Source organism: Thermomyces dupontii, assembly GCF_041956625.1.
Source record: "Thermomyces dupontii strain NRRL 2155 unplaced genomic scaffold VTN31scaffold_9, whole genome shotgun sequence".
NCBI classification, from domain to species: Eukaryota; Fungi; Ascomycota; class Eurotiomycetes; order Eurotiales; family Trichocomaceae; genus Thermomyces; species Thermomyces dupontii.
Genome location: NW_027192315.1, coordinates 358,366 through 383,502, shown reverse-complemented (window position 1 = coordinate 383,502; position 25,137 = coordinate 358,366). Strand labels below are relative to the sequence as shown.

The following is a 25,137-nucleotide window of genomic DNA, read 5'->3' as shown; positions in this document are numbered from 1 at the left end:
GCCCTCGGATTGTTTGCCGAATCTGGGGTTGATAATTGGCGATAAGATAACTAAGAGTGATAAGATAAAATGCCTTACATAAGCGCCATCCCACCCGATACCGGAAATTTGCGACAGGAGCGTGAACGCCGCTGTCAACTCTGCCGCATGAATATGTCCTTTTTTGCGTCTGAATGTACATATGAGCTGACATGCTCTGGGAATTGGCACTGTAAAACTCAAATTTCCAGGGCGTATTTTGATTTTTGAGAGAAGACATGGCGTCGCTACGAGTGACTTTCCTTGGACCTGCGGCGTCCTTCTCCCACCAGGTATGCTGTTTTCCATGATAAACAAGGTCCCAGTCGCAGTCCTGAGATTTTCAAAACTCATCTAGGCAGTCCTGGAAACATTCGGCCCATCAGTTGAACTACATCCCCGCCCCGCCTTTGCAGACATCTTCTCCGCCGTGCAGAACGATGCCGCCGACTACGCGGTGGTTCCCTTTGAGAACTCCACCAATGGCTCCGTGGTGCAGACATTGGATCTCCTCGCCGACAGAAAAGGTCTCTACCGGGACATCACGGTCTGCGGCGAGCATTTCCTGACCGTTCACCACTGCCTTATGCGCGGCAAGACCGACACTCCAACCACCGGATCGGGACCGGAGCGATACGAGACGATCACGAAGCTATATACACATCCACAAGCATGGGGTCAATGTGAGGCATTTTTACAAAAATACTTCAAGGGCGTTGAGAGACAGGACGTCTCCTCCACATCCAAGGCGGCAGAGCTGGTCGCGGCCGATGCCACGGGCCAATCTGCAGCTATCGCCAGCAGACTAGCCGGAGAATATCACGGTGCAGAGATACTAGAGGAAAACATCGAAGATCAAGCCGACAACACCACACGGTTTTTGATTTTGAGGAATCTCCGATCTGCACGCTCGGCGAATATCGCTCGTTACCTGGCCCCGAAAGAGAAAGGTGCAGAGAGGAGGCGAAAAACGTTGATATCTTTTATGATTGAGCACTCGGCACCGGGCGCCCTGGCGGATGCTTTGGTTGTGTTCAAAAAGCATGGGTTGAATCTCACCAGCATCAATTCGCGGCCTAGCTTGATTCGACCATGGCAGTATATCTTCTTCGTGGAGTGCACGCCTGTCGCTGGTGACTCAGATCCCGAGTCCATGCCGGCGTTCATGGAGGAGTTGAAAACGATTTCAAAGTCTTGTAGGAATCTGGGTACTTGGAGAGACGAGCTTCCATCGTAATGGGCGTGTCACAGTATTCAAACTGCTAATATCAAAGGAGGTTCAACGACCACCTGCAAATGCCAGCTATGTGACTGGCATTCTTGACTACAAAAAAGACTTGATAGCTTCGCTGATCATTAACAGCAAATCAAAACTGCACATTGCGAAGGAGTGTAACTGCATTCTCTACGTTCATATAAGCAAAGGGTCCAAAGCAAAACTGACGCAAGCAAACCCCATTCATCTCGCTCTGGGAAAAGAGAACAATGCCCCTTCTCCTTTTTTCTCACCCCCCTACACAATACCCGTCTTTTCTGGCAAGGCCTCAACTTTCATCGCCAAGGAACCACGCAAGCTCGTTGACATATTCTCCTTCTCCGGACAAACGGCATTCACGCATCCACCAGCGGTGGCAGTTCCCGTATATGGAGCTTGGATGGCCATCAACACAAGTTCGAACATACAGAACTTTGAGATTGATGACGGCTCACCTCGGACAAGTGCAGTGGAGCTCTGCGGCCGGACAAACGGCTTCTGTCGAGCAGCCTCGAAGCGATGCGTGGCCGCGGCTTCGCACACTGCACGGCGAGCCGTCAGAACGTCCACCCTGAGGACTTCTGGGCACCCATCCTCGCTCCTTGCGAGGTGGCAAAACCGTCAATCTGCAATCACGTCAGTATCGTTCCAAACACCATGGAGACCTGTTATTGGGACATACCATCATAAAATTCATCCTCGTCGTCGTAATCAGCGAGCTGCTCGAAATTGACCTTGTAGCGAAGCATCGCCCCAATGCCACCGAAGCCCTTGACGAACTGGTTTCCTTCACTGGACTTATCCGAGACAAACTCCAAAGTGGCGCCATAATTCTTGTAATTCTCGGCGAGCCATTCAAGGAAAGAGGTTTGCTCAACAATTTCCATCTCTTGTCCAGACTCCTTGTCCATGAAAAGATCCCGATTGGCCTCTTGGGCCTTAGTGGTGTGGAGGATAACCTCACTGCCATCCGACGCCCGCAGAACCCAGCGGGTGATGTCCAGATTTTCGTAGACGATCAGAGTCTCTATCGCACCCAGCTCCAAGGCCTTCAGGGTGTCGTCGATACCGTAGCAGACCCGGCCGGTGTCCTGGCTGATCTCCTCGAAGTACTTGCCGATCAGCTTCTTCTCCTGGATGAACTTGACGTTTCCAAGGGTCTCCGCAGCCAGTTCGATCGCCTGGTTAAAACCGTTCTCGCCTCCGTAAGACACGTCAACGACCTTAATGACTTTTGCCTGCAGGCGCGGGTCGAACATATCCGACTGATTGAGATCGTTCTTGAAGTCGGCCGAACCAGCGAGCACAATACCCGCCACGTTAACCTTGTCATTGGTGATGAAGTTTTGCACTGCCAACTCAGCAACCTTACGGACATAGTTGTGGCGCTTTTCCTCTCGAAGACGAGCGAAACGCAAAGCCGACTGACCACCACGGCCGTGCTTTTTGGGAAGATCAACTTGGAACTTCTGGAGAACCTCGCGAGTGTTGCCACTCAGCGTGCCGAAGAGGGCACCGTTTCCGTCCATGACAATGAACCCGAACTTCTGGTCCGACTCGAGCAGCTCACTCAAAGCTTCAGTGTGGAACTTGTTGTCACAAAGGTACAACGAGGTGTTAATGGGCTTGAAGGGTTCGAAATCGATGTTAATTTTCCTCTCCTTGCCTTCGGCTGTGATAATTTCGCCACAGTAGATGACAAGGCCGTTCGGAGGCACCTTGGAGTACAGCTTGAGGCGCTGCTGCGTGGAAGTGATGGCGGACAAGACGGACAGACGATTCACACGCGACTTGATGTTGGAAGCGGTACCCTATCAACAATGCGTTAGAATCACGAGCCTGCACAGCGTTTTCCAGGCATCACTTACGAATTCTTCAGCCAACATCTTCGCCGCCCGAGAGATCTGATCCTTGGGCGCTAGTTGGAATGCTGTCAGTACTGTGCTCATAAGGAACTCGAGAAGACATGACTTACGGATAATCAGGGAGATCATTGATGTTCCATTTCCTCGCGCGGCTTCAAGCCGCTTAATCAACTTCTTCACCTTCCAGATCTCGATGTTCTTCTCCGCCTCGCTGGCCTGAGGGGTGCTCATTTTGGGTACGAGTGTAGACTCGATTTGAACGAACTCTTCCTTCTGTTTGCTCCTCGTCTCTTCAGGGAATATAACCCGTCGTGCTGTGTACGATCCTGCGCACGGAGACGAACCCAACAATGACACTGGAGCGGCAACGAGTGAGTTTGCGTAGGGTAGCGGGGCCTGAAAGAGGAAAATTATTTGGCTTGTGTGGGGGGTGCCTGTGCTGAGCTAAGCAAAGCGGCGGTGCCAGGAATTAGATAAGCACCATGCAACCAATCACCGTCTTCATACAACAGGTCTTCGCCACGTCACCAGCCACGGAGGATATCAAGAATCGTCCTGTTTCTGCATCTCCGAGTGAAGGACAGTTGAAATGTTTACTGAGTATTCTGCGGCAAGATGATTCATTTTAGAACAGTGATATCCGAAAATCGTATATACTACTCGTCAGTCCTTGGCCTGAGGATCCTCTGCCTCTCGTAGTAGTTACTTCTGATAGAATCATGCTATCCGGCCCCTTTTAGTAATGAGGATGTCAATTCCAATGGCATTTTCTCACCTGGTCTCATAGCGCCTAGAGAACGAAGAGGAGAAGACTTGGTGCTTCTCCAGGGTTGAGGTCCCAATCGACGAAACACCCTACTACTCCTGTGGCGTGGTACGGCCCGAAGCTTGAAGAAAACTCTGCTCCACTAATGACGATTGGAAACCTGGCAATTCGGTACGCAACGGGTTACCGTCCACTAACACGAACAATGTCTGCCCTCAATGCATCCAAAAGAATGGCCACGTCCTCCAAGAAAGCGGCAGTGAGATGAAGAATCGATCCGGTGTCGATGGCCAATACTACCGGTTCAATGTTGACCATGAGCTGGAGGGCAACGCGCTGTCTGACCGGAGAAAAGCCCGTAATATCAGCACTTGGAACTTCCTCCCGGACAATGATAATTTCATGGCTCGATTCCCAACACTCTGGAGACTCCAGTCCTCCTGCACTCTGCTCTGGTCCGCTGCGGTTCCACAGATGAAGTCTCACCATGTGCAAAAGGAACGCATGCATTGCTGAGTCAAAGCCGGGCTGGCTGGCTGGCTGGCTCTTTTCTAGTCAGAAAGCGTGATGACATCCGACCCCGTGTCGACATTGAACCGGCAGTGCTGGCTATCGTCACAACTCCGACTCTTCGACTTGTCGCTCTCTTGAAAAGACATAGTTAGCCATTCTTTTGAATACTTTGAGGATCGACATACATTCAGAAATCTTGCTAGTGGCTCCGCCGAGGCCTGTGCGAGTAATTTGATTGCAGTCTGAGCCCTGCAACCGCTGTTGCTGAAACCACTCCTATAGAGCCGAGCAACGAATCCTAATGACCCTCCATAGGCGCAGCAATTCAAAGCAGATTTTTGTGTGCAAGTTCTTCTGACAAGCATCACTCTAGTTTGCCGACACATCTCAACAATCGGCTGGCAGCGGCGTCTGTATTGCGCTTTTGAACTCTCCGATTATCGTATTTATTGCGTCCTCGACAACTTTGGCGAAGGAAGTCCAGAGGCGGCGCAACCCTTCCTTGCTTGTCTCATCGACTGAATCATCAATCGTACATCGCGTTGTCGTGACACTGAAGAGACAGTTCAACCTTCGGTATCACGCACGATCCTTTATCGGGCCAGGAGCCAAATACAGTGTTATTCTGATAGCCTGGGACATATAGTCAACGGAAGAATTCAGCCAGCACCGTTGTGACCATCTCAATTCGCCCAACAGTACTCGTACGAGTAATCCTACTATGCAAGGAGGGAATGCTGCACTGGGTTGAAGTCAACTGGCCTCGAGATTGGGGAACTATCCAATCAGGATTAGGTACCGACCAGTTACTTCCCGGCTTAGTAAGCAGAGGGATCTTGGTTGTGATTCGCTGATTCGAGTGGGCCTATTCAAAAAAAGGCAAAGTGCAGTATCCAGGGAACCATCGCCACGACTCATCTTGAGGTCCAAACCAGCTCATAAGCCGGTTCGGTTTTGCGCTTTGTCACGAGAAGGCGCTCTTTTCAGCGCATGTCGGGCGACGATGACACCTCAAACGTCGCAAGCAGTCGCCAAACGCTCGGCAGATGGGGAGCTGATGCCTCCTCCTCCGCCACCGAAGAAAATCAGACGGCCATCTGTCGTCCTAGAAGAGGATACCTATACCGACGCTCTTTCACACATCATCGCTCGTGATTACTTCCCTGGCCTATTGGAAGCGCAATCAAAACAGGAGTTTTTGAATGCCTTGGAATCCAAGGACAAAGAATGGATTGCCAGTGCTGGAAAACGACTAAAGGAGGTGATGACTCCAGGCGCTCAAGGCAGAAGGGCGGCGCCCAGTGTACCCGACACACCCACAACGGCTTGTGGAGGTGATACACCCCGGTCAATGGCTTCGACGAGTCGATCGACATCGCAACAAGGGGAGGCCGGCCCAGACGTTTCTGGTCTCAGTCTCAGTGCTTTTCAGGCCAAGTACACGAGCGAGGACAACGAGTCTTTCAACAAATTATTGGATAAACAAAACGCAAAGCGCCGAGAGAAATACGCGTGGCTCTGGAATGGCAACAAGATTCTGTCTGCGCGACAAATCGCTCATCGCCAGCGAGAGGCAAAGCGACTCGCCGAGCAGGGCCGTCAACAGTCAACGGACAAGCAGTTGATACTTGCGACAGATATGGACGCGCGACCGGCGAAACCTGATGCATGGAAGTCCGGTCCAGAGAACAATCTGATGTTCGTTCCGTCGTCAATCGAAGACACCCACGAGACCCAGCAACAGAAAGCAGAAGCAGAATCGCGAGTAGGACCAAAACAGGTCCTTTATCACAATACTCGATTTCCTGCAGAGCAGCCGCAGGCAGATGAGAATAAAGTGCCGCCGTCGCCTTCTGTTTCTGCGATCAAAGATGCGATTGCAGGGCGACCGCGCCTGTCGGAGTCTGAGGCAGGATTTTCGGGAGCAGAGACACCACGCGTGAATGGCTACACTTTCGTCGATGAGGACGAGCCAGAAGAGGAAGACACCTCCGAGCTGATGCAAAAACTCCTCTCGTCGTCTGGCGATACCGCCCCGAACCCTTTCACAATCAAAGAAAATCGCAGACGGGAGGAGCTGCACCACCGTTTAGTCGACAAGATTTCGCGGCGCAAACGTAGCGAGGCAGCAGCTTCTTCCCTTTCGTCAATATCCCGAACGCCGGGGACGCTGTGGTCAAAAGGGAAACCCATGACACCGGCTGCGCAGAGATTACTCGAGAAAGTCGGGCGCACACCTAGAACATCGTCACCTAAATTCACGGCGGACATGTGGACGCTTTCAAGACGGGGCAAGTAGGTATCATAACGACTCGGTGTTTATTCATCTACGATTTCCACGTTTCGGTGCTTGTCTGCAACGAACCTCACCTGCGCATCCCTAGTTGCCGGCCTCCTAGCTTAAGGTGGAGAGGTGATTGAGGCCTCGATGACGGTCTCATCTGAATCAGGCTCCCGCGCTTTCACGGCATCATGCGGTGGTTACTTGGAGACAACCCCCGATATGAACAGTAGCTCGAAACATACGAGCGAGGGACCCGTGGCGCAGCGATCGCCATCTGCTCATAAACATGGAAACACTGCATTGTTTCAATGGCCACCACCATAACTGATTGTTCTCAACCGCGCGAGATGTCTGTTGCTCAAATCGAATGACACGGTTTACGCGACGGTCATACAGTACCATGATGCAAACAATAGGGACCAATAATGTTGCCGACATGGAGTTGATCGAATCTGGCCTAGACTCCGACCACAGTTTTACCTCCAAATCAGAAAATCAGTCATAGGGACAAGGATAACTTTTTTTGTTCGTCAAGAGTCAGCATAGTCGGAGCACAATACGCTAGCAATATGACCACCGTCTTTTCTGACTCGATGTTGATTATCGATGCATACCCATGACACCCATCCCCTACAAGTGAAGAGTATCTACCTACCTATGAACCGAATGTCAACAATGGCAGACCACTTAGGGTATTTGAATCACGTGACACTAATATGGATAAACCGATGGGAGTGTGTTTGATAACCTTGGGAGTGCCGAAGAGATGATTCGTACTATATTGCTGGTGTTAGAAAAATGAGCTAGCTCTCAGATCAGGTTGATGTGTTTGCCGACAAGTTCTATTAGAGTGGTACCGATACATGTACAAGATGAAGGTTGATAAAACGAAGCGCAGCTTCGCTTCCAAGAAAAACTAATCATACAGTGTCGTGAATCGAAGTACCAACTTCTCCGTACCCAAGGGTAACAGAGAAAGCCGTAGTATCATGATGAAACCCCTTCCTTTCAACGTTGTCAATCCAATTCCGACATGTAGCGAAACCACTGGACCAGACCCCGCAGCAATCGTGCAAAGACGAGCACCAGAAGGGCCATTGTCAGACCGCTAAAGAATGCTTGTGGATCAAGGTGATGACTTGGTCCGAACGCGAGAAGCGCGTCAATGGTATCGATATCGAGTTGTTGACTTTGCAGTTGCGGTCGGGTGCCGTCCGGAAGCAATCTGTTCACTAGAACGGACTCCCGATCTCGATCATGAGGACCACGTATGGAATCCGGATCATAGTAAAGATGCCGGTCTCTCCGCGCGGAACTTGCAGAGTGTCCATAACGAAGCCGTGATTCGTTATCTGATTCGGAGCGACTGGATTCTGGAAGCTGGTTTCGAGAATGCTTCCGAGGCGGCATTCTGGCTAGTACTCGGCGATTACTTGTTGCGGTAATGAAAAGTCCGGAAAAGAGTATTGAGTCGCACGAGAAGCTATGTCCGTGTTGCAAGCGCACTTGGTGACATAAAGTGTAGGTGATCGTTAAGGCGCCAGACGTGATCGTTATAGAGACATCGGCAAACAGAATTGATTCATAGTTCAGTTGGAAAAAGTATATATGCAAAGTTGTCAAGCAACTATGCATTCAAAGTTAGGTCTCTTGATGTGAGTATGGAGTGATAGTATGGGATTTGATCTGCGCTTGAATGGACCATCCGACGTACCCGACTTAAGCCATGGTCTATCCAAGAGGTGATGGATGATTCAGAGATGAGCTGATCTCGGAAGACTGTTTGTGCTCGAAATCACATTGGCAGCGTCACAGATGCATATCGAGCAACTAATTAGCTTTTTCACTAGACTCTTAGTGATTGTAATTATCACGATGCGTTCTCAATCAGAAGATACCCATACAACGTCGAGGTACACCGTGGCTCCTTCCTTCTGAGCACCATACAGTTGGCCTTGGATGAATACCCAAATGAGTGAGGTCTCCCTACAATGCTTACAAGACCAAAAGACAATCAATAGTGTCTATATTAGCATGTACATTCTACATTCAGAGGCGCATAAAGCACCGTACATACACGCTGACTGATGATCTGACATTTGGCCTAATTGCATACCGCAAGCAAAGCCATCAATGCTAATTTTCGCCCACGACCAGTAAGTAACTGTTGGGCCGACAATCCCGTTTCCGTTTCATCACTTCAGCAGTTGTTGTAGGTAGGTATCTACTCGAATTCGATAATGCTTTCACGGCCCCGTGGGACAGATTGTCGTGTTCAGACTATTGAGTGTCAATCGCGGGGGGGGGAAGATCGCCACACATTGGCAGATGCGGAACCAAGAGAGCTTAAATCTGCAATGCAGCTGGCAGCGCATTGATGACATGCACACTGACTCTGAGCACTGATCATGTAGCAAAATGAATGGGAACTTGACTCAGTGCCAGTAAGTTCTGGGGGCGAGTCTGAAACTGGTCCTTCTGCTGCCTGCATGCTCCCCGTACATTCTGAAAACTGCATGAATTTGTCAGTCGGCAGATACAAAAGTAGAAAATTATGCATAATCTGCTTTCAGGGGTATGTAACTACCTTACTTATTGACGGAGCCATAAAACCACTCCCGGAAGCTTTCCGACGCGATTAAACAAAATCCATATTCATCCACCGCGTTCGAATTCTATCGACACAGGCCCATCAAAGAAGGCAACCGCGGGATCAAGCAGACCAGACGGCTCTCTCTGAACTTTCCAAAACAATTCCAAGGAGAATATTGGCGTGCTTAGTGAAGCTGATAAACTTTGGAATCCCAAAGCAGCATTCCGACCCTCAGGAATGCTTCGATCTCCGGTAGCGTTGACAGGAGACACTGAAGATGCTGTGAAGAATGGGACATGTCGGCTGGCTAAAGAACAAGTACTGGGAAACTCCACAGAACTTGAGATGTCCATAATGCCATTCACAGCGCTCAGACCTCAGACCCAGCTGCTGCCTCTCCATCGCCAACTGGAAAGACAGAAAACCCTAATCACGTGATAGGGTCTGTTGAGAGTCACCGGCGATTATCCCCCTGTCTACGGAGTATGCGGTTTGTTCCCATGAGAGTCATGAAAGTAGAGGATAAATATCCTCCTCCACTGAAAGTTGAGTACATGCGACCATAGGGTGTGGAAAACAGGGCTTCCCGTCCGCTCAGCCGTACTTAAGCCACACGCCGGCTGGTTAGTAGTTGGGTGGGTGACCACCAGCGAATCCCAGCTGTTGCATGTTTATTTTTTTGGTCGTCCGCCCCTAACTACGGCGTAGTGTACGGAGTAAGTGAAACAAAATTCGTCCTTTCGACGCGGCGCTGTCATCACGTTGCTGGAATTAAGAAGGGGATCTGGGGAAAAAGATTCAGATCAACGGCGCTGATATCTGTACGAACTACGGAGTACGAACTACAACCGACAGTGTGGAATCGATTTGTTGTTTACCTTCATAGTATTATTGGCTTCCATGATTCCCTCATCGTAGGACCAGCGCTATTCTCGTGTGACGGTGACGAGACGCAACCTCGCTTGATTGACTCGCTCTGTGGCGGCTTCTTCCAAACAACGCACCTCTCGCAAGCCGCCATACAGGGTGGTCATCATCATTTTCTCCGGATTTCCTCCTCAAACCCAACAGCGCACGGAGTACATGTGAGTCTCAGGAGCCCGTCGACAATATGTGTTTCTTATTTGCTCCAGTCAGTGTGAGCAAGATAGGAAGAAAAAAAAAAAAAGAAAACATGCAACAGCTGGGATTCGCTGGTGGTCACCCACCCAACTACTAACCAGCCGGCGTGTGGCTTAAGTACGGCTGAGCGGACGGGAAGCCCTGTTTTCCACACCCTATGGTCGCATGTACTTGTGTCTAGACGGAATTTGGCTTTTATCCTCGATTTTCAGTTGACTGTCATTGGAAAGACGCCGCAGGAAAGGGAGAAATAGCCAAAATTGGATCTCTACGGAGTACGGAACGCGTTACAATCTGGAATCGGCAAGTCCGACACAAGCATCGACAGCATGGCAAAGCAGTGTTATCGTTGCAGAACGCGCAAGACGATGCACGACGAAGGAAGCCCAAGGCGACCCAACGGCTGGAACGAGTTTCTGGCCCCTGGAAGGGTTCAAGAGATCAGGCATGGACACAAATCATGACTGACAATGGGAATTGAGCACATCCGCAATGCGGCGGATGTTGTTTTGGTTCAGAATGAAACAAGGATTGCATGGAGGCCATTCAAAACTCGCATTTCGATTGCGTAAATAGATTCGTCTCATGGTCAGCCCTCTCTCACGTTCGATCGTCCTTCGTGACTGTCAAGTATTATCGTTACAGCGCCTCAAAATACATGCACTAGGTATGGACTCATAGGAAACCAAGAACAATAAACAACTCAGCACATACTCCGGCAGCAGTTGCCTGGATATGTCCTCGTAGCATTACAGCATTACAGTAGTATGAAGTGTCATTATACTCGCCACTCATCAACATCGTCATCTGCAGTAACAAAGGGCTTCTCGATCTGTTTGATGCCATGGTCGCCACATAGCACACTACACGGATCAGCAAAAGTACGACGATTTCGTTGGAGAGAACCTACCAAGCCTCCGCGATGATTGAGTCTAACTCCCGGACGATCTTCTCCCTTTTCTCTGCAGTAGTACTCTCATTGCTCAATTGCGCTTGCAAGTCTCGTATGTACCGCTTCTTTCCCCCAGCACCCTCAACAACTTCCTTCCCAAGGCAATCACTATGGAAGGCGTGCTGGCACGGGAAGACAAAGAACTGCCGACTAAGAAGCGGCAGCGAACAGAGCCAGCATTTCTCGCCAGGCTCAACGATAGCATAACGACTGTCCAGCGCCGCGATCTCCGCACGGATTTGACTCGCTGTTCGCGCCGAGTTGTCCATCTCTTGGCGGAGAGTATCAATATGGCGCGAATATTCCTCCAGGGCATTGCAAATCTCATCCTTGAAGTCGTCGATGACAACAAAGTCAGGAAAGAACGGGATCAAGTCCTCGATACGGAGTAGTTCGCAGCGACGCAGGAATTCGATCGCGTCCTTGATGCCAGTTCCTGGTTGTCGAATCTTCTTCTCGGCAACGAGCAGCCAGAGTTTCTTCCGGAGCTTGTCGTTGCCCTCTGGTCTGTCGGCTACGATGGCCGCAAGTTCGATATTGTCGTGCCTCAACGCCAACTCGACGGCTTGGAGGTATTGCCCCATGCTGCTGTAGATGTGGACACACGACTCTACGCGTTCGTGTTGTATACACAGCCGCAACGCAAAATCAACATCATACTGTGGCGGGTCCTGCGACTCCAGATAAGTGAGAAGCGCTGCTTCAGAAGACGATGGACTTGAGGCGTATATAGAAATCAGTGCATTGTGAACTGCAGCCGGAGGGCGCGGGTGATTGGCGATGATAAAGTTTAGATACCGCACAGCTTGATTTTCTCGGAGGCTGACGTTCACGGTACTGTTATAGCTGAGCATTGCTGGGATCAGTTTCTCTGGATCGAGGTTGGTCTGGCGCATGAGAATGTCCACCAGACCGGTAGCGGCATTCGCCATAAGCACGGTGCTGTACTTGTAGAACGCCTCGGGGTCGGTCTGTTTCTGCAGCACCTGAAGCGCTTCGGTCCATTTCTCCCGCTGGATCCAATACGACAGAACAAAGCTGTAGTCGTTGACAGCGGTCGCAAAGTAGAGTAATTCTTCCTCCCTACCATGACTGCTGATGATATCGTAGGCCGTCTTCTGATCGATATCGGACTTGTACTTGGTGATAAAGTCTTGAAATTCGGCCCGCACCGCCTTGAGCTGCTCCTTGGACTGATCCTGGCTTACTCCTTCCGCAAGCTCAGCCCTCGTGGCAACCATGTCGTCCAGGGCGTTGAGTTTCGCCATATAGACCTCCACCAGCCAGCTGGTGATCATCGTTCGTTGCATGATCGCTGATTTCTTGTGCGTTGCAAGCTTCGTCAAGAGATATTTTCGAAGGGCATCGGATTCGCCCTTGTCGATGAGGGTCAAACACACTTCCTCGAAGCTCTTGCTGCTTTTCCCCCAGACCACAGCCGCTTCGAGGAATCTACCTTTACTTGCCAAGTCGTCACCAGACGCAGTGGCGATAGCATCCTTTTGCGCCGCATCTCGCGCATATTGGAATGCTTCATCAAACCTTTGCTCTTTCAGGAAGATTTGCCAAATGTCTCGGTCTTCATCATGCGTCACAATCTCAAAGATTTCATGTGGTGTGAACAACCAAAATGTGTTTTTTGTACGATCGGTAAGCAGGCCCAAGGCGTTCTGCCCAGGTTCGAGGACTTTCTGGTCATGGACGATTTCGCCGCTGAGCGCATTGACGGCAACAACACGCCCCTCAACCAGAGCGAGGACATGCCACTGAGTCAATGTCATCGCTGTGATTGGATCCTGGATCAATTTCTTCCCTCCCCTGGCCGATTCAGTTGCTGGAAACATCGATCGGGGCAGCATCTGAGCATGATCCAACCACAACGCAGGATCATCTGGAGCGGGGTCGAGGGACCCACGGAGTATACCTTGTGAAGAGAGCCATGCAAACCACCGCTCCGGAGCAGGCTGGCCTTCAAGACGGTGATCATCGGGCTGGGGAGAGATCTTCAGCGACGACGGTGCTGGCCGAGGGGATTTTGCCACTTCGTGCACGGCCGGGCTCCCACGTTGGAACAACTCCGCATAGACGGACCCTCCGGAGTGTCGACCGATGTGACCGGCAAAGACGAGAAGCTTTGTCGGCGTGGACAACAGGACATATCGTTGATCAGGCTTCCCCGCTAGCGACTCGGCAAAGATTCCCGTCACAGGCGCATCTGGAGCCCGATACACATTGGTTACGTATCTCTCCTCCCGCCGGTAGAACTCCGCTGAAGGTTCGATATATGCCTCATACACATTTCCATCCGTTGCGCCGATCAGTATCTCCCTGGTCGAGGCAGTTGGTAACGAGGAATTCCAAGCGACACTCTCAATCGACACCCCTTTTAGCCGCGACAACGACTTGGGCTGACGGGATTCTGTGTGAAGGTAGTAGTTCTCGCCGAGGGTGGTGGAGATGAGCAAATGAGAAGCGGACGGATCCAGGAAAAGACGACGAATCAGACCAATCTCAGCTGGTTTCTTGGGGAGGTCGATATCTGTATCTCGCTTGTCAGTCTTGTTTCTGGTTTGAGTTTTGGCGAAACCGCGACTTGTCTCTCCTCACCGTCGATATCCGCCGGACTGTCCAGGTCAATCCGGAGAATTCTCCCCGTAGCCAGCGCCAGAATCAGGACATTATTTGCGACCTGCGCAGCGACAAAGTCCGACGCCACCGGGAACTGGAGCTGAACTTGCTGGACATCAAAGATGGGCAACGAGGCATCAGAGGGCTCGGCCAGGTTGCTCGGCGCCACGTAGCCGTTGGCCTGATCAAGCGCCATTGGTGCGCTCTCGTTAGAAGGGCAGGATCATAGCGTGAACAAGCAGGATATGGAGGTATAGATCCTACGATCAGCTGTTGTCGATCGTTGTTTACCGCACACCGTCCTCTCCATACCGCCCTGTACTCGTTCTGCTGGGGCTTTGCCGATGGACGCCAAGAACGGGAGCTCCAACTTCGACCAGCTTTGCTGACTAAGCCCTGGTCCCCTCATAAGCCCCGCGGGTGCCCGGTGGGAGTACTATTTAGCATTGTTGTGTTCTCAGGTCAGGCTTCTGACTGTTCAATTGACGTATTTGTGGCCTCGATCACCATGGCTGCTACTGGAGAATACCCTCTGCTGTGCTTGGAGAACCCTCTCCTCGGTAAGGATCTTGCCATTGATGTCCCAATTGCGACTGACAATCGTAGACATTCAGGGTGTCGGGTACGCCATTCTCTGAAGTTGTGGAAGAATCGAAGACTAAAAAGTTACAGCGATGAGGCGCTTTTGAAGAAGTACGATCTCAAGGCCAACGACGCCATTTTGGCCGAGGAAAAGCACATGGGCCTCTATGAGGAACTGTTGCAGAACCACGATGCCAAACTGATTGCCGGAGGGGCAGCGCAAAACACTGCCCGTGGTGCCCAGGTAAACCGGCCAAGAGCTTTTCTTTGCTATTTTCAATCACTGATCTCGTGCAGTACATGCTGCCTCCGAACTCAGTGGTCTACATCGGCTGCGTTGGCAAAGATAAATACGCCGAGATCCTTCAGGAAACTTGCCGAAAGGCCGGGGTGCACACCGAGTACCGTGTGGACGAGACTCATCCGACGGGCAAATGCGGCGTAATCATTACGGGCCATAACCGAAGCATGGTCACGCATCTTGCGGCTGCGAACGAGTACAAGCTGGACCATCTGAAGCAGCCGCACGTTTGGTCGCTGGTTGAGAAGGCAAAGGTGTACTACGTCGGCGGATATCATCTGACGGTGTGCGTGCCGGCGATTCTGGCGCTGGCAGAAGAAGCCGCAGCCAAGAACAAGGTTTGACTTCTCAGTCTCAGCTCAGAAAATACCCTAACCAGGCGTGTTTCCGCAGACCTTTATCCTGTCGCTGTCGGCGCCTTTTATTCCGCAGGTCTTCAAGGAGCAGCTTGACTCCGTGGTTCCGTACACAGACTACCTCATCGGCAACGAGACAGAGGCGCTGTCGTATGCGGAGAGCCACGGGTGGAACACGACGGACATTACGGAGATCGCGAAGAAGCTGGCCCTTCTGCCGAAGAAGACCAGCAGGCCACGCGTGGCCATCGTCACGCAGGGCACGCTTCCGACCATCACCGCAGCGGCCAAGGAAGACGGGAGCGTCGAGGTGAAGGAATGCCCGATCCGAGAAATCCCCAAGGAAAAGATCAACGACACAAATGGCGCGGGGTAGGTTCTCCGAAACCTATAAACTCCGTCAAGGCTAACGCGAGATCCACGTCACAGAGACGCCTTTGCCGGCGGCTTCACTGCCGGCGTCGTCCAGGGCAAGTCGCTGGACGAGAGCATCGACATGGGCCAATGGCTCGCCAGTCTCAGCATTCAGGAGCTCGGTCCTTCGTAAGCACTCCCTCCATTTTCTTCACCATATTACACCCACGTCCTATTAACTCTTCTTTAGATACCCATTCCCGAAGCAGACATACACCAAGCAGTAGATTGCTTCATGTTGTCCCCGGCAAATGGCGCCGGTTCTCCGGCCCGGTTGGATCCAGCCCGATCTGATTCTCCCCCCTGGAGATGCCATTGGGTATACCTCACCGCAGGAATCGATCTCGGAAAGGTCTCAGAAGCTGGGTTGGAATGGCTGCATTCAATTCAACATTTTGATGTGATGTGACGATATGATCGATGATCTGTTAGAGTGGTAATGATTCAACCCATATACCCGATCTACTACCCACTTTGAGTTTTGTCAATCAAAATCCATGCATTGATGTTGATGGAATCTTGTTTCTCTCATGTAAGTTACGGTAAAATCAATGGAACAGTTGTGTCAACAAATGGAAAATAACAACAACGTTGAAACGACCCAGAAAAGAGGACAATATCTTCCGAGAAAGAAAAATAAAAAAAGGACCAACTACTATGTAGAAGTAGTAAGATACTCTGGCCTTAAGCGACTAAGCAAGCAACCAACCTCCACGTAGAATCAGATAGAAATACAGGAAAGATAGATTGAGAAATAGATGTGTGCCCCATGTAACCGGATTTGGGTATGTCGTTGACATCGTGCCCTAGGCCCAAGGGAAAGGGGGATACAACCCTCTGACAGACGACAGATGGAGCGGGATCGACTGCATTGGTCAAGGACGGGATCGCGTCGCGCTCCGTAGGTGGAATGACATCTTCCTCGCGCTGTGTTGACGTCCACTCAGGACATCAGGCAGAGAGAAAGGGAAAACATAAAGAAGGGGCCTGGGCACAATGTATGCGATCGACTAGCCCCGGCCCGCGTGGAGAAAATCTCGCATACCCGGTCAAGAGCAAAGCAATCGTATGCTGCCCGCGTGGAGAAAATCTCGCATACCCGGTCAAGAGCAAAGCAATCGTATGCTGCCCGCGTGGAGAAAATCTCGCATACCCGGTCAAGAGCAAAGCAATCGTATGCTGCCCGCGTGGAGAAAATCTCGCATACCCGGTCAAGAGCAAAGCAATCGTATGCTGCCCGCGTGGAGAAAATCTCGCATACCCGGTCAAGAGCAAAGCAATCGTATGCTGCCCGCGTGGAGAAAATCTCGCATACCCGGTCAAGAGCAAAGCAATCGTATGCTGCCCGCGTGGAGAAAATCTCGCATACCCGGTCAAGAGCAAAGCAATCGTATGCTGCCCGCGTGGAGAAAATCTCGCATACCCGGTCAAGAGCAAAGCAATCGTATGCTGCCCGCGTGGAGAAAATCTCGCATACCCGGTCAAGAGCAAAGCAATCGTATGCTGCCCGCGTGGAGAAAATCTCGCATACCCGGTCAAGAGCAAAGCAATCGTATGCTGCCCGCGTGGAGAAAATCTCGCATACCCGGTCAAGAGCAAAGCAATCGTATGCTGCCCGATGATCCATTAGATCAGATCAAAATGCAAAAAAAAAAAAGAAAAAATGGTAAACAGTATGCAGTAAAAAATCGATCAACCACCCTGCTCACAAGACGGAGTCTGCTGCCCGATCACCCCATACCGCGCTGCGGACTCATGGCCCGACCGCAGCTGTGAATTCGAGGGCCCGGAGCCCGGCGGAATGTTGCTAGATGCGATAAACGCCCTGTCGGCCCACGATTTGTCCGACGTGCTCTGGAGGGAGTACTGGGTGTAACCGTACAGATGGTGCGTCTGGGGCGCGCTGGGCGCCGCAGCGACAGAGGGGTAGGAAGAGCTTGGATCGAACGTCGTCGATGGACGGAGGTCGATCCCGCGGCGTTGCTGCGAGAGGCTGCGCTGGAGCTCCAGGTAGTTGGGGCTTGGTTCGTCGGTGGTCTGCGGGCGCGAGTCGAGCGATCCGAACGGTCGTGGGCCTGTACCCGAGGCTGCGGGGAATCCGTGAGTTGATAGAGACTTATCCGGTGTCGAATCGTAGTTTGTGCTCCAAATGGTATGTATGCCTGGGAGCGTAGGACGGGGCGTGTAAGATTGTGCTGGCTGTGGCTCTTCCCGCGGTCCAAGTCCTGGTGGCACGGGGGGCGCTGGACCGTTGGGGTCACGAGGCGTAAACCCGGGGGCACGGGGTACCGGCGGCGGTCCGGCAACAGTAGAGGTGTCTTTGAGAAAGTCGGGCCCGTCCGTCATTGGCGGAGCAGATTCGTACGTATCGGACTCGACTAGTCGTGCCACCCCCTCGACGATGCCGTTCATGTTGGTCGACATCGACACTGAGGCCGACTGTGAACCGCCAAAGGCACTGCGCGCATCCATGTTCTTGCCCGGCTGGCCAGCGTTCGGGATGTCTTCCCGCCTGATACTGGTCGACGATAATGGGGGTTGGTGAACCTGCGGGCTGTGGAAAAACTGTGCCGGCGGCAAATCCTCCTCCTTGTAAATGAAGATCTTGCGATCGTTCTCGTCAACAAGGGCCACCGGGATTCGCTCACCGATCACGAGGTCCAGCCCGTCGATGACAAAATCACGGATTCGAAAAAGCATCTCCTGATTCGGATGGATCCTCTCGATTCCGGGGCTCCCGATCCTGGGTTTCAACCCTTCATAGTATTCGGTCATGTACCGCCGATTGGTCGCCTCCCCCATCAGGGGGGTGAACCCCAGCGTGTCTTCGTCTTCTTCGAGAAGGTAGTCAATCTCAGGCAGGTTGGGCACGTCGAATGTAGACGTTAGCAACGTCAACGTGTTGGCGTAGATCTTCCAAAACTCCTTGATCTGCACCGACAGCGGCGACTCCTTGTCCTGCCTCTGCGCGGCCAGAGCGTCGACGTTCTGGAGCAGCCAGGAGCTGTAGTTGCGGAGCGCGGGCAGAATTCGGCGAGCAACTACGGTGACCTTCTCGGCTCTGTTTTCGGATTCGCCGCCAATAGATCGCTCCAGTTCAGCTAGCAGTACCTGAAGCAGGGTAAAGAATGTTTTGACGTTGATGCGTTGGAAAAACTGGCGCGCAGCTTGGGCGTTTGTTTGGGCTTGTCCTTGCGCGTTTGCTTCAGCCTCGCCGGTCTTTCTGGTCGATCTGACGTGAGCGAAAGCCTCGGCTGCAATGTTGATCAGCACGATTTTCTGGAGGGCTCCATCGAGGGACCGTTCTTTCAGGTCAACAGCCAATTGGTTCATGACTTCACCCTCCAGTTCATCGTGATTTGGGAAATCTACTCCGTTGTAACACCGAGCATGGAGGTAGATAAAATAAGGTATCAAAGCCTTGCTGGGCACGCCTGTATCCTCCTCGAGAATCAGCTGCTGCCTTTTCCAGGCCTTGAACACCTTTCGGAGCTCAGTCTCGAGGTTTCCCTCAGACGTCGGGTGTGGTCTGCGGGCCGAGACAGCCCGATAAAGGTGGTACATCGCGCGCAGATGGCTACCATCTTCCCATGCAATGACGGCCAATTGATTGTGCGATGCGCCAGAGTCAGGGCAGATCTTCAAAGCGAGATCGTAGTGACCAATTGCGGGGCCCCATTTGCGATTCTTGGTCACCAGCTGCGTCTCGCGGTAGCGCGACAGATCACCCAGACGAATCAGAGTTGCGTGGCAGGAGGTAAGGACAAGCTTGCGCAGCGCGTCGTCGACATCGAGCCGCGGCTCAAGGGATAAATCATCTGATCATAGGTTTTGACGTTAGACATTGCGAATCAAACGCCGACACGCTGCAGTCCAATGCGGGTCTCACCAGGAAAATGGAACGAGCGCGCCACAAGCTCCAACTCGGGGATTCCGCCAAAACGCGACGACAGACGCTGGATATAGCCGCGATAGAATCGCTGACTCGACTTGATGAAGTCCAAGAAATGCTTGCCCAGTTTGCGCCTCTCGACGACCTTCTTCGCACCATTTGGGGTCTCGAACTGTGAACGATGGGTATTAGATCTACGCGAAACAGCCGGGAACAATGCAGTCGGCTAACCTTGGAAAATGCTCTGCGAAACAGGTTATTGATCTTAATATGCGCGTCCCAAAGCCGACCCTCGACGTCGTGGGCGTGGGCCGTCACGAAATCAGCAAAGATGGCATTCTGGCAAGAAGCGCGGAACCTAAAGCACGGGAAAATATACAGAGGACACTGGTCAGGACCATGTCACGCCGGCTCGGATCAAACTAGGGGTACAGACTCGCCAATGTAATGGGAGATATCCGCAAAGGTCGGTTCATTTTCGGCGAGCACCTTCAGGAGAGCCTGTTCAGCTTGGAGCGCGGTTCTGGAGAAAGCAATCGCAAGGAACGGTTAGTTGAAACCTAACGCAGTCAAATTGGCAAGCAGATAATACGCACTGCCAAGCATCGTCAAACGATGTCGCCATGTTCCAGGCCTGCAGTGTCGTCGCAAATCACCTCGCCGGTCAAATGGCTGGCTTCAAGGGCTGCGGTCGCCAACACCACGAACGAGCCATCAGGATGATTGGCAGAATGATCGCTACATGCGACCACGAGGGAGTGACCCGATCTGGCAGAGGAGGGCCGGGAGAGTGACGGGCACAAAGACGAGCGTCTCTTCGCTCCAACGAGACGAAGCGGAACAATTATCGAAGCACAGATAACATGGAGATTCTCGATCAGATAGGATGTGGCTTTGCTGTGGCTAGTGATGTCTAGACTAACTTGTTATGGTATAACCTAGTTCCAACTGCAAGTTACTAATCGTAAGCTTGTGGCGCATGACGTAGCTAGATCCATCACATGCTTGGGATGATCACCCTGCCCACTTCAATAATCGAGGACTGTCGACTGTGTATACTATACAGATTTGCAGAGCATCAGGGATCTTCAATGTAGCAATATTTCTTCATGCTCTAAGCACTATGCAAGCGCCGCTTGACACCCCTAGAACCTGAAACAGTCTGCAAGCTCCCACCAGCAGTTGTTGTACTTCTCCATACAGGCCACAATGGCGAAGCGCTCGCGGATAGACTCTCTCTCGTCGACCCCCGACACACCGACCGAGGCATCATCGAGACCAAGCACACCGGGTGCAACTCCCCCGCCGGCCAAGATCAACACGCTCGATCCCACGTTCGAAGGGTCGGCCGCAGCGCAGGCCGTTATCCGTTGCACGCTCCCGCCGCACCGGGAAGCGGTCCCCTTCGCGACATACGAGGAATATGAGATCCACTACCAGCAGGCGCACGTCAACCGATGTGGCCAATGCGGGAAGAATTTCCCCACGTCACGGTTTCTGGACTTGCATATCGAGGAGAATCATGACTCGCTGGTGCTTGCGCGGCGTGCCAGGGGGGAGAAAACGGTAGTACCCCCTAGCATCCTTTCATTTCAAGCAGATCCGGGACTAACTATCGAGGTATACGCGTGTAGTATAGCTGCTTCGTGGAGGGGTGTGATCGGAAGTGTTCGACGCCTCAGAAACGACGCAGGCACCTGATTGACAAGCACATGTTCCCTCGGGTATTTTCGAATCTTGACCCTTCATTGATGGGATGTGTGAGCTGACGGTGCGGAGCATTTCAGACATATAACTTCTTTATTGTCAATGAGGGGATTGATGCCCACAGCTCGCTGCTGCGATCGTCCCCGCAAAAGGAACGGAATCGTCGCCTTTCCGCGCCTCGCTCGCCGCAGGAAGGACGGTTACGGAATCGGCGGACTTCGGTGGTGTCATCGACGCCTAAGGAGAACACCAGCCAGCAATCCTCCTTGAATGGAAACATGGATGTGGAGGAGTCTCTGAGTGCATCCCTCTCGGCGCTACGCTTTGTACCTACCAGTGTCCAAAAGAGAGCGGGCCGATGAGTTAGGCTTGCACAATGTAAGCGATGAATGGACATGGATCATTGAATCCCGATTAACGGCGACCAAACGCACAGGCATACACATACACACCAAACGCATCATCTCGGCATAATGATGCACGCACAAGGCGGTTTCGAGATCATCTCATCACTATGAGAAAATATACATAGAGGTATCATGACCAGAAGTAACCTTCCCAAACATCGAACGAAACAGACGCACCCACCAACGCCATAACGACCATACTTCCGTAAAAGTCATCCAACAAAAATCAGTTCTCGAGCAAATCCGCATAGGCCTCTAAACTTGACCCGATGAGGTCAACAATGGCCCAGCTGGTATTCCCCTTGAATGTGCGGGCCCAGACACGGACAACAGCGACACTGAGCTGCTTGACCCGGTCTGGATCGCGGATGAAGTCGAGTTCAGAGGTGGCATTGCCGCCACCCTCGGCCGGGGGTGCGATGGCCATGTCCGTCTCGTCCATCATGCTCTTGATCCAGAGGAGCAGCTTGCGCTCGTGATCAGAGAGCTTCTGCTCATTGTGGGTCGCGGGGATGGCGAGTAGCCAGCGGCTGAGGAGGAAGGCACACTCGAGGCTGCACAGGGAATGCTGGATGCTCCAGAAGAACGAATGGGTGCGGGCGACGAAGTCGATGCCCAGACGGACAGGGATAGACAGGGCGTGCGCGGAGTGCAGCAGCGCCATGATAAGCTTGGGGCTGCGCGCAATCGGCGGCGACTCCTTTAGCGAGCGCGCTATTATCTGCGGGTCCTGGCTCTCGAGGTGCCGGCAGGGGCCCAGGTCCACGTGCAGTCGGATGTAGGCGAGGCCCAGCAGCGCCGTCGACGTGAAGGCGATGGGGCCCGCCGGGTTCTGTGGGTCGATGCTCGACTCGGGAGTTCGCCTCCACCCGGCTTTCCACGAGCTGAGCGAGGCGTCCAGCACCGCGAGGTCCTCTGGGCGCAGGCTCGTGCCGGGAGACATTGGCGCCGACAGTCGCAGCTGTCGTGCAAAGAAGATCTGCTGGATTATGGCGTGGATCAAGATGTAATTGCCCAGGGGTGAGATCGGGGTCGAAGTGGCGGCCGACGAGTTCGACGGCGGTGATTTGACAAATAATTTCGCAAACGCTTCCTGGAACGGGATTGTCTGCGTGCGCCGCGCCCGGTACAACCGGCGCCACTGCGCCGCCGTGTTGGCCTTCCACACGTCGTGCGAGCACGGCATGTTGAGCTTGAGCTCCGAATTGATGATCAGCGGTGGGATGTTGTACATGATGGAGTGCAGGTTGAAAAAGCAGTACACGATGAGCTTGGTGCGCCGGTTGCCTTCCAGCCGCACCCATTCCTCCCAGGTAAGGTTGCTCTCCGAGCCCGCGCCAGGCGGTTCCGAGAGACCGTGTTCGCGGACCAGCCTCGCCAGGGTGCTCTGCAGGGCCAGGATCTCCCGAAGCAGTTCCGGATGTCGCTCCCACGACGCAAAAACCGTCAACAGCAAGAAGGTGCGGATCACCTCCATGTGGGCGTCCGATTCGTCCATCTGGTATGCTCCTCCCATGGTATCCATCGATTGTGGGAGGCTCGGCGCCTGGAACGGGCTGCTGGCGCTGTTCGACACCACCGTGGAACCCCGCGACACGGGACTCGACACGTAGATGTTCCACGTCGGGTGGGGCACCTGCTTGGAGTCTCGCCGCCGCAGACGCTCCAGCAGCACGGCCTTTGCCGCATGAAAGAGCTCAATGCCCTTGCCGTTCTCAAACCGATAATGCGAGCCTGCAGCCGCGAGGGCCAGTGTCAGCTCGGGCGGGATCCGAGCAATGGACAACGTCGGAACGTGGACGAACGGAAGATGCTCGTTGAGCCCGTTGATGTAACCCGCAAGAAAGCGGGACAGAGCGTGCCGCGATGGTGGGACGAAGCCGCGCGGAAGCACATGCGAGAACTCCTCTAAACAGGACACGAAGAGCTGGCGATCGGCGTTGGAGATATCCCAGGCCGGCCGCGGAGCAACATGCTCGTCCAGCAACGTCTGTCGCTCCTCCGATTCCTGAGGCTCAGGCTGCAGGGATGGCAGGCGGGAGCCAAAGTTAGAGAATGACGGCGGGGGTTCTTCCGTAGTCGAGTTGCGCGGTTGTTCGTTGAGGATATCGGTGCTGAAGCGCGGCTGGGAAGTAGTAGAGCTGCCCAGCTCACGGATCTGCGGCTTGGACTCGAAGGAAAGGGCGGTTGACAGCATTGGTTCGGTTTCGACGCTGGAAAACACACCAGAGTCCCAGTCGGACGACAAGCCGACGCTCTCCAGGAAGACGGTGAAGTCTTGGACGGGGTCACCGAGATCGGTCATGTCGAGGATGGAAGGTTCAACGCCATACGAGTCGGAGATGGACTTTTCATGATGTTGGTGATGTGTTTGTTGCTGAGACACGGGCTGCGACAGCGGCGCCGCCGGCGGCGCTGGCTGTGCGCCGTTGATGGGCTTGTTGCGGACGGGGTCCAGGGACATTTCCTGCTGATTCTCCAGTGCGACATGGCTGGCGGCATGGGAGAGCAGGTTCAGGTCGTAGCCCCAGGAAGGGGGATTGAATTGGTTCGGCTCGACCATTGGCGGTGTCGGATGCACGGGTACGTCGGGCGGCTGCATGGACGTGGGCTGGACGGCCCCCGACACGGGATCGGACATGTCGAGCATGCGGGTGTCGGACTGCGATTGCTGTTGCTGCTGTGTGACTGTCGGCGGACTGCGGCGGGCATTTTCACCACGGCCACCACCGCCGCTGCTGCTGTTGCGGCGGGCATCACTGGCACCGCGCCGTTCCGCCCGGTGAGCGGCGGCCTCCGTCGGATGCACAAGGCGCTCATGGCGAACAAGCAGGTCACTGAATTCCAGGAGTTGATAAGTTAGCTGGTTGGGGGGGGGGGTGGTTGATTGATCAAACAAAGAAAAAGGCGCGCACAGGCCATGCGACCAATGCAGCATGCGCGGGCATACCTCCTCGCAAACGACTTGGAGCAAATCTCGCACGAAAACGGCTTCTCCTTGGTATCTGCATTCGGAGATTTAGCCACCACCACCTCGATCCACGATTTTATGGGGGAAGCAGCATAAGGGGACTCCATCATGGGTGCCGGGGGTTCGAGGGAAGTGAGAGACTAACGTGTGCGGAGATGGCGCTGCAGATGCTCCAGCCTGGCAAAGGAGCGATGGCAATATTCGCAGGTCAAGGATTTCCGATGCGGTGCCGTAGCTTTCTTGCGCACCTTGCCAGAAGAATCACGGTCGGCATCCATGACACGTTTCTTTTTTGGTTTTTTGATTATGATAACAGTTATCCAAATTCAGGCATCAAGTGCGAGGGCTCGCAGTGAATGTTTGAGGAGAGAAGCGGGGAAAAAAAAGGGGGGGGGGAAGGGAGGACCCAGTTAGGGCTGTGGGGAGGACGGGCTAATGAGGGGATCGAATGTCTGCGGAGTTGTCACGTGAGTAGGGCTAAGTCACGTGTTTCAGGCTCGATGGTTACATT

The 25,137-nt window shown here is 53.1% G+C and overlaps 8 protein-coding genes across 8 annotated transcripts; 4 read left to right on the top strand and 4 right to left on the bottom strand.

Moving 5' to 3' along the window:
- Positions 1 to 257: 257 nt before the first annotated feature.
- Positions 258 to 1,255, top strand: VTN31DRAFT_7326 (uncharacterized protein; the record flags this gene model as incomplete). The annotated part of the gene is made up of 2 exons (XM_069408035.1): positions 258 to 311; positions 377 to 1,255. The coding sequence occupies 2 exons, from the start codon at positions 258 to 260 to the stop codon at positions 1,253 to 1,255; spliced, it is 933 nt and encodes a 310-aa protein (XP_069257824.1).
- Positions 1,256 to 1,894: 639 nt separating this feature from the next.
- Positions 1,895 to 3,369, bottom strand: VTN31DRAFT_7325 (uncharacterized protein; the record flags this gene model as incomplete). Its single annotated transcript, XM_069408034.1, has 4 exons — positions 1,895 to 1,899; positions 1,956 to 3,084; positions 3,142 to 3,191; positions 3,249 to 3,369. The coding sequence occupies 4 exons, from the start codon at positions 3,367 to 3,369 to the stop codon at positions 1,895 to 1,897; spliced, it is 1,305 nt and encodes a 434-aa protein (XP_069257823.1).
- Positions 3,370 to 5,420: 2,051 nt separating this feature from the next.
- VTN31DRAFT_7324 (uncharacterized protein) lies at positions 5,421 to 6,716 on the top strand (the record flags this gene model as incomplete). Its single annotated transcript, XM_069408033.1, has 1 exon — positions 5,421 to 6,716. The coding sequence occupies one exon, from the start codon at positions 5,421 to 5,423 to the stop codon at positions 6,714 to 6,716; it is 1,296 nt and encodes a 431-aa protein (XP_069257822.1).
- A 4,478-nt stretch (positions 6,717 to 11,194) lies between these two features.
- On the bottom strand, positions 11,195 to 14,192 carry VTN31DRAFT_7323 (uncharacterized protein; the record flags this gene model as incomplete). Its single annotated transcript, XM_069408032.1, has 3 exons — positions 11,195 to 11,279; positions 11,327 to 13,907; positions 13,976 to 14,192. The coding sequence occupies 3 exons, from the start codon at positions 14,190 to 14,192 to the stop codon at positions 11,195 to 11,197; spliced, it is 2,883 nt and encodes a 960-aa protein (XP_069257821.1).
- Positions 14,193 to 14,504: 312 nt separating this feature from the next.
- VTN31DRAFT_7322 (uncharacterized protein) lies at positions 14,505 to 15,876 on the top strand (the record flags this gene model as incomplete). The annotated part of the gene is made up of 7 exons (XM_069408031.1): positions 14,505 to 14,556; positions 14,603 to 14,618; positions 14,669 to 14,822; positions 14,876 to 15,217; positions 15,273 to 15,607; positions 15,665 to 15,778; positions 15,840 to 15,876. 7 exons carry the CDS (start codon positions 14,505 to 14,507, stop codon positions 15,874 to 15,876), a joined length of 1,050 nt encoding a protein of 349 aa, XP_069257820.1.
- A 1,465-nt stretch (positions 15,877 to 17,341) lies between these two features.
- VTN31DRAFT_7321 (uncharacterized protein) lies at positions 17,342 to 20,166 on the bottom strand (the record flags this gene model as incomplete). The annotated part of the gene is made up of 5 exons (XM_069408030.1): positions 17,342 to 19,467; positions 19,539 to 19,713; positions 19,773 to 19,899; positions 19,978 to 20,064; positions 20,138 to 20,166. 5 exons carry the CDS (start codon positions 20,164 to 20,166, stop codon positions 17,342 to 17,344), a joined length of 2,544 nt encoding a protein of 847 aa, XP_069257819.1.
- Positions 20,167 to 20,750: 584 nt separating this feature from the next.
- On the top strand, positions 20,751 to 21,610 carry VTN31DRAFT_7320 (uncharacterized protein; the record flags this gene model as incomplete). Its single annotated transcript, XM_069408029.1, has 3 exons — positions 20,751 to 21,107; positions 21,176 to 21,265; positions 21,329 to 21,610. 3 exons carry the CDS (start codon positions 20,751 to 20,753, stop codon positions 21,608 to 21,610), a joined length of 729 nt encoding a protein of 242 aa, XP_069257818.1.
- Positions 21,611 to 21,881: 271 nt separating this feature from the next.
- Positions 21,882 to 24,904, bottom strand: VTN31DRAFT_7319 (uncharacterized protein; the record flags this gene model as incomplete). The annotated part of the gene is made up of 3 exons (XM_069408027.1): positions 21,882 to 24,492; positions 24,606 to 24,660; positions 24,772 to 24,904. 3 exons carry the CDS (start codon positions 24,902 to 24,904, stop codon positions 21,882 to 21,884), a joined length of 2,799 nt encoding a protein of 932 aa, XP_069257817.1.
- Positions 24,905 to 25,137: the final 233 nt, after the last annotated feature.